Genomic DNA, 7,362 nt, shown 5'->3' with positions numbered 1-7,362 from the left:
CTAGAAATGCTTTGGACTACCATTTTCAATGTTTGTTAGGTATCGGAAGCCCAAATCACCTCAAATGAAGCCTGTAGTTCTGAAGGACACTTGAGAAAGAATTTCGTTAGTTTGAACTCTAATAAGTGCTATTCTGCTCTGCGCTGCTGCTTACACAGGGTACAGAAGCCCTTGTCTCCCGAATATGACGAGCTGTAGAAAAACCTTTTCCATGAAGAATACAATGTTAAAACTGGAAATCGAATATGCCTACGATGTTCAAATAACGGCAGTATCAGTATTTCTTTTACTTTGTATGTAAATTTCGCTGACAAGTAATTACACCACTTGTCCTGATGTAGTCACAGTGATTATGGTTTCTTCGGGAGGAAAACCTACCCAATAGCGACGTTGTCTATTTTATTTCATCGAATGTCAAAGTTTGATCATCTTCACTATCTATGCAAAGTTTGAAAAATAATGCTTTTGTCGGACAAAAACGCCACAGTAGATTGGGTAGATTTTAATTACTTCGGGATAAAATTACATGGATGATATTTATTTCAGAACGAATGCTATTTAAGAACGTCCAGTCGGACGCAATGTCTGTTTTCTCCCGGTTGCGAAATGTGTCAGCTACAATCAAAAATTTAACATCTGTACATGAAATTCGTTTGTTTTATTTTAAAGAAACAGCCTCTAAACATATTGTATTACATACAGCTGGATCGCGCGATGTTTGTTTGAAATGGGGTTGCCTGAGTCTCGTGTTTAACCACGCAGGAGTAACGCTCGTGTGAGTTCCAGTCTGAGGCTGGCAGAGTCAGGTAACTGCTCGTACTGAACGTGTTGTCGGCGTCCTGCTGGATCCGGCTGGTCTCAACGCCATTCCTTCTCGTACTGCCGTCCACAGTCCACTCGATATTCACAGCGGCCGGATTAAACCCGCTCACTAAACACACCAGTGTGGCGGTGCCCTGTCCCCGAATTTCTTCCGCAGACGGTCGGAGTACGGATACGGCGGGTTTTCGCGGACCTGTAGATAGAAAGAAGTGCAGGGAAATGAATTATTAATTGATATAAATAGGAATCAAACTTTCGTGACAGATTATTGGCATGTTCCATGATGTTATACTCGTAAAGACATGAATCACAGAACCAATAAGAAACCCTGAAAGAGATATGGCAAAGCGCGTGGCAAAACTCCGAAATGTCGTCGCAGCTATTCACGTAAAAAGCGAGATGAAGCAATGGATTTGATTGACATACTGTGTCTTTGTCTCTCCTCGGAGATGCCGCGATTCGCCGCAGGAAAGGAGGGATTGTGAATGGCTGAAAATCATGGAAGTATTTTAATGGGAATAAATAATACCAGTTAAGGTTTTATACTTGGATTTTCTAGTTTTTAGTCCCTCAATTAACTCCTAAAGTGTTGTTTGGACCAAGGTGATAGACACTGAAGAAAAGCCCGAAAACAACTCTCAGAGGTCTATGAAATCCTGACGATGTGGATATCTGGGTCATTGTTTTTATAATCAGTTTTTCCATTAATTTGAAAAGTTGAACCCATTCACACAATAGGATATCAAAACTACAAAACAGAATTTATAAAGAAATCGTTTTACAGTGGTACCTCGTAGGAAAACGCAGCGACAAGGCAGAAAGCTAAAGAGCGATTTTCCAGAGTTTCTGACCTCAGAGTTGTTATTCATGGAAAGATCACTTAGTACGGTAATGATCAGGTATCCAAAAGTTAGACACTCAATGGCCCGCGGGGCTGGAGAGTTCGAAATGTAAACAAAACAGGTGGGCTGAGTGATAATTTGTTATCAAAGCTGAGACATTTACACTGAGACGGCGCAGAAGGTCAAACACACTGGTGAGGCCGAGGTGGGCTCTGGGGCGGCGTCTTGCTGAAGGGAAATTGTATAGAAGTTAGAACGGAGCACCAGAATCTTGATGACTTCAGGTTAATAGGTATAGAACAAGAGGAGCTGAAGTAACGTGAAAAGATCTAGTTGAGGAAGCAAAGATCGAAATTACGCATTAATGGAAATTAAACATAAGTGATAGTAGTTGCTATGACGAAGGAGAAGGAGCTTGGGAGGCTGAAAGATCTGAAGTTAGATAAGTCACCAAACTAGATGGACTACACTCCAGGACTCTGAAGGCGGTAGCTGGATAGATTAGAGAGGCATTAGTAACGATCTTTCAAGAATGGTCCAATGGGTCCGCAGGGCTGGAAACTCACAAATATTACTCCACATTCTGAGAAGAAATGGACGCAAAATGCAGGATATTATGGGCCAGTTAGCCTGACGTCAGTTAATTTCCTAGTAAACATGCTCATGTTTAATCGAAATTTAAATATATTGAGTTTGCTAGAATCCATTAGAAAGGACGAAATTTCTAGGTACTTGGTGGCATGCGATAAAATCAGCCGTGATCAGCATGGTTCCCTTAAGGGGTAATTTAGTTGACAAATCTGTTGAGATTCCTTGAGAAAATACCAGGCAGGATAGACAAATAAGAGTCAGTGGATGTTATTGACTTGGAATTTCTGAAGACCATTGACAAAGTGTCACACATCAGGCTGCTTAACACGATAAGAGCATAAACTATCACAGGCATAGACGGAGCATTGGCCGACTGGCAGGAAAAAAGCGTAGGATAATCTTTTCTGGTTGGCTACCGGTGACTAGTGGTGTTCTGCAATGGTCGGTGTTGAGTCTGCTACGTTTCATGCTGGAAGTTAATGATCTGAACGACAGGATTTATGGATTTGTTGCCAGGTTTGCGGATGATGCAAAGACAGGTGGAGGAGTAGACAGTGTTGAGGTAGTAGGAGTACGCAGAATGATCTTGATGGATCAGATGACTGGGCAAAGAAGTGACAGACGGAGTACACTGTCGGAAAATTGTATGGTCATGGACAATGGTAGAAGGAATAAAGGTACAGACCTCTTCTAAACGGAGATCGAATTAAGAAGTCGGAGGAGCAAGGAGACACGGAAGTCATCCTGCAGGTACACCTGTCCCTTGGGCAATTCCTAGGAAACACTCGCTAACAGCACGAATACCAAGCATAGTATTTATTTGGAGATGAGCAGAATATAAAAGCAAAGATTCAATGCTAAGGTTGTAAATGACAATAGCCAGATCAGATTTAGAGCATTGTGAGCAGTTTTGGACCACATATCAAAGAAAGGATGTGCTGGCATTGGAGAGGGACCAGAGGAAGTTTACAGGAAAGAATGCAACAATGAAAGAGTGAAAAGTATAAGGAGCATTTGATGGCCCTGGGCCTGTACACGCTGGATTTCAGAAGAATGGTGGGGGTTGGGTTGGGGGGGGGGGTGTGGAGGATGAAGTCTCATTTTAACCTACCGAATACTGAAAGAGTGGAAGTGGGAGGATGCCCCCTTTAGTGCAAGAGGGTAGACCTGAGAGAAAATCCTTTGAATACAAGGATAGCCCTTTAGAACTGACATGAGGAGAATTTGATTTATCCGTAAAGTGGTTAATCTGTAGAATTTATTCCCAAAGGATGCTGTGGAGACCAAGTCTTTGAGTATATTTTAAACTGAGTTTTATAGTTTCTTGATTAGCAACAACGTCAAAGGTTATGGAGAGAAGTCAGGAGAATGATCTTGAGAGAAAAATATACCAGCGATGATCAAATGACGTAGCAGATTCATGGGGTCGAATTCCCTAATACTGTTCCTATATTTTACCGTCTTAAGGAAATAAAAGTTCTCTATCGCAATTCGGTAACATTCACAGCTCTGCTCTGGTCCCCATTAAGCTTCAAGTTCAGGATAAATTGTATCGTCAGTCAACTGTTTACATGTACACGGTCAAACATAACAACGTTTTAGGAGACCAGGCTGCACAACACAATACACACAAAATAAAGTAATATTAGCAGAAATAAATTTTAAGAAACTACCAAAATATATTACAGCCGATTGGCATTCAGATCATTTATACAATAATTTGTGGGCTCTAAGCACGACTTCACCTCGGTTGTCTAATGAAAAACCTCACTGTTGTCAATATATTTTAATACATCTGTTCCCTGTGACACTTTTAAGAAACACTCGCTAACAGCACGAAACATCTATTCACGAAGCTATTTTAAAAATGTCATGGCAATGAACTCAGGTTGTTTTGCAGATACTTTTCTGCTAAATTAAGTAACCCTACCAAGCAAACAGGATGCATATGTGCTAGCTTTCTGCCTGCGGATTTGTAAAGATACAATGAGAGGCGGACTGTAAATCAGATCGAAGCATCAGGATTGATAATATTATTCCAAGGTTCAAACGAAGTAAAAACCCAAACGAAAACAAAAGGTGATTAGACTCCAACAAATATTCACTTACTGTTGAAATTCAGTTTGGTTCCTCCCCCAAAGGTGAATGCGTACGGGCTACTACCAGTCCGGACACCACAGTAATAATCGGCGGCGTCCTCCCTTTGAGCGTTGGTGATGGTTAAATGCATTTGGTTGTTCGATGAGTCCATGGAACCGGTGAATCGATCTGGAATTCCCGATCCTCTCGTGGAGCTGTCATACAACACAAAAACTGGGGCGCTGCCGGGTTTCTGCATGTACCAGCTCCTGTAGTAGCTGCCGATGCTGCCCCCTGACATGGTACAAGTGATTTTCACGGTTCTACCCGGAGTTGCCGATACGGACGGAGACTGAGGAGTCAAAGTCATCTCCGCGTTTGCAGCTGGTGAAAGTAACAAATAACTATTTAAAACCCTTAAGTAAAAAACACGACATAAAGGACTGTATAAAGGAGTAAGTATTCTACTTACTGAACAAACAGGACACAAACGCGGCAAGTACCAGGACCCTTTCAGCCATGGTGAAGCTGATAAGAATCAGAAGTCAAAGGCTATCGGACACAAGTCCTGTTCAGGGCTTTCGAAGCTGCTCCTTAAGAACTGTGAAAGACTGCAAAGTCACTGAAATATATATACATGCAGATCTCTACTCAGGAATGAATTGGATCATGATTTCAGGAAATGGGCGGGGCAGCTATGTAAACGATGCTGAGATCGGGAGGGTTGAGAAATTCAAGTTCAGTGGAGAGGACGTCACCAACAACCTATCCTGGTCCAACCACGTAGATGTCACGGCAAAGAGCGCTCACTGGCGCTCTAACTTTGACTCTCAGCAATTTTTATCGATGAATTGTGTCTGGATGCATCTTGGCTGGGTATGGTGTCTGCTCTGCTGGGAATTGAAATAAACTAAAGAGAGTTGCGCATAGAGCTCAGCACATCACGGAAGCCAACTCCCCTCCATGGATTCTGTATACACTGTGGCTGCCTCGGCAAAGCAGCCAATATAGGCAAAGACGTCAACCATTGCGGACATTCTCTCTCCTCCCCCATCCGATCAGGCAGAAGATCCAAAAGCTTTAAAGGCACTTACCACCAGGCTCAAAGACAGCGTCTGTCTCGGTGTTATGTGATCACTGAATGTTTCCCTACTGCGATCAGATAGACTCTTGACCTCACATTCTATGTCGTTATGCCCTTGCTCCTTACTGCCTAACTGTACTGCACTTTCTCTGTAACTGTAACACTTTATTCTGCTCGCTTGTGCTATCTCAATGCACTGATGAACTGATCGGCATGAATGGCCTGCGAAACAGTTTGTTCTCTGCACCTCGGTACACGTGACAACATTTAAGCAATTTGAAAATTTACCAATTTATGACCTATTCACTGTCACTGACGTTTGCACATTTCCACGCAGCCCCAAAGTATAACTCGGAAATTCATCCTCATGTTTCATCAATATAATGCACAGAATATTGTGTTAAACTGCTGAGGTAAAAGCCTTCCCATGATACATGTTGTACACTTTTGACGTCGATGTAAAACGCCTTTACGATTAATTGCCACAATGCATTTAAATTGTTGGCTGCACCGATGAGCTGAAGCGCCTGTGATGGTGGACAGACGAAGCAATTGTTTAGCGTTTCACTCAGGGTGGCGGGAACGAAGTGAGTACTGTAGTGAAACATGATACTTGGAATATCGATGGAAAATGTTTCAGATTTTCAGTGGAAGTTTCTCCTTTGCAGTGCTTCAGTGAGACTCAATAATACGCCCCTTATCTTAGGTCGATTTATTTGTGTTCTTTTTGCAATTCAAATTTTTATTATTATTTATTCTTAGTTTACAAAGCAGCACAGCATATTATAGAGCAGATACAGTACAGCATATTTATACAGACATTCCATGACAGAAAAACATATAAAATTACGAAACAGAAAAAAATCTTCTAATTTAAGTTTAAATTAACAGACAACCAAAATTGATCCTACGCATCTTGCACTTTTCCCTCACTGTTAGTTCTTCCCAACATGTGTTCATATGATGCAATCTTAACCCTTTCCTCAGTCCATTCCCTCACAGTGGGACATCTGTTTTTTTTCCAGTTTTGCAATATAATTCTTGCAGCTGTGATGAAACCCAGCTTTAAAATAGTAAACTTGTCATGGTTTACATTAGGTATCATTCTCCGATCACCCAGGAGACAAAGCCGTGGGCAGAAGGGCAGTGTGGAACCCGACCAAATCCCCAACAAATCAAGAAATTTACACCAACATGGACGAACCATGGAACATTCCCAAATCATGTGAAAATATGTGCCCACCTCATTTTTACATTTCCAGCATAAACAAATATCAACAATCCCCATTTTGTAGAGTTTAGTTGGTGTCCGATAATATCTGTGTACTATCTTATACTGAATAAATTTCCCTCTCGCTCCCCTAATAAGTCTACCCATATTTGATAAAAAATTTGACCACTCATTATCTTCAATATCACTTCCAAGATCCTTCTGCCATACTGCTTTAAGATTGTTACCCACAGAGTGCCTGAACATTTTATATAACACTGATGCTTTATGAACTTCCTGTGGTAGTGTAAGGTATTCAGTTAAAGGGTTACTTTGTGGGCCACCATTGTTGAATATGCTACTAACGCAATGTCTTATTTGTAAATACTTCCAGAAATTCCCTTTATCTACAAAGTTATATTTCCTCTGCAAATCCACATACGACATAAAAATCCCAATCTCACAGAGATCACCTACTGTATTCACACCTTTAATCTTCCATTCTTTCTAGTACACCATTCTTTTCCTAATGCGTTTCACAGGGTCATTCCAGAGCGAGGAGTATAACTGATTTAAATGTGACATTTTTACAGGATTCATGAATTGTACTCCACACACCCCTTGACTGAAATAGTATAGGATTTAGATTAGTGTTGTTTTCCACATGTTGTGAGAGAATGTTAAGGGGAGAATGTGGTGCAGCCAAGCTCCGTTCTATAACTATACAATCTAAA

At 41.3% G+C, this 7,362-nt stretch overlaps 1 protein-coding gene across 1 annotated transcript; it reads right to left on the bottom strand.

Annotated features, from left to right (window-relative positions):
* Nucleotides 1–482: 482 nt before the first annotated feature.
* Nucleotides 483–4,931, bottom strand: LOC132401197 (immunoglobulin lambda-1 light chain-like). The gene is made up of 3 exons (XM_059983175.1): nucleotides 4,807–4,931; nucleotides 4,365–4,718; nucleotides 483–1,015 (listed from the first exon to the last, which is right to left on the bottom strand). Exons 1-3 carry the CDS (start codon nucleotides 4,853–4,855, stop codon nucleotides 693–695), a joined length of 726 nt encoding a protein of 241 aa, XP_059839158.1. The 5' UTR covers nucleotides 4,856–4,931; the 3' UTR covers nucleotides 483–692.
* Between the last annotated feature and the right edge of the window lie 2,431 nt (nucleotides 4,932–7,362).

This window comes from Hypanus sabinus, chromosome 10, assembly GCF_030144855.1.
Source record: "Hypanus sabinus isolate sHypSab1 chromosome 10, sHypSab1.hap1, whole genome shotgun sequence".
In the NCBI taxonomy this organism is placed as follows: Eukaryota; Metazoa; Chordata; class Chondrichthyes; order Myliobatiformes; family Dasyatidae; genus Hypanus; species Hypanus sabinus.
The sequence above is the reverse complement of the archived record's forward strand: the minus strand, read 5'-3'. Positions and strand labels throughout refer to the sequence as shown.

Bases quoted from the DNA above. Each gene is read 5' to 3' on its own strand.
- LOC132401197 (XM_059983175.1), bottom strand. From the start codon at position 4,855: ATGGCTGAAAGGGTCCTGGTACTTGCCGCGTTTGTGTCCTGTTTGTTC. The intron at 4,719-4,806 runs GTAAGTAGAATA...TACTTTCACCAG, and splicing joins GTTTGTGTCCTGTTTGTTCA to CTGCAAACGCGGAGATGACT. The intron at 1,016-4,364 runs GTAAGTGAATAT...TTCTATCTACAG, and splicing joins AACCAAACTGAATTTCAACA to GTCCGCGAAAACCCGCCGTA.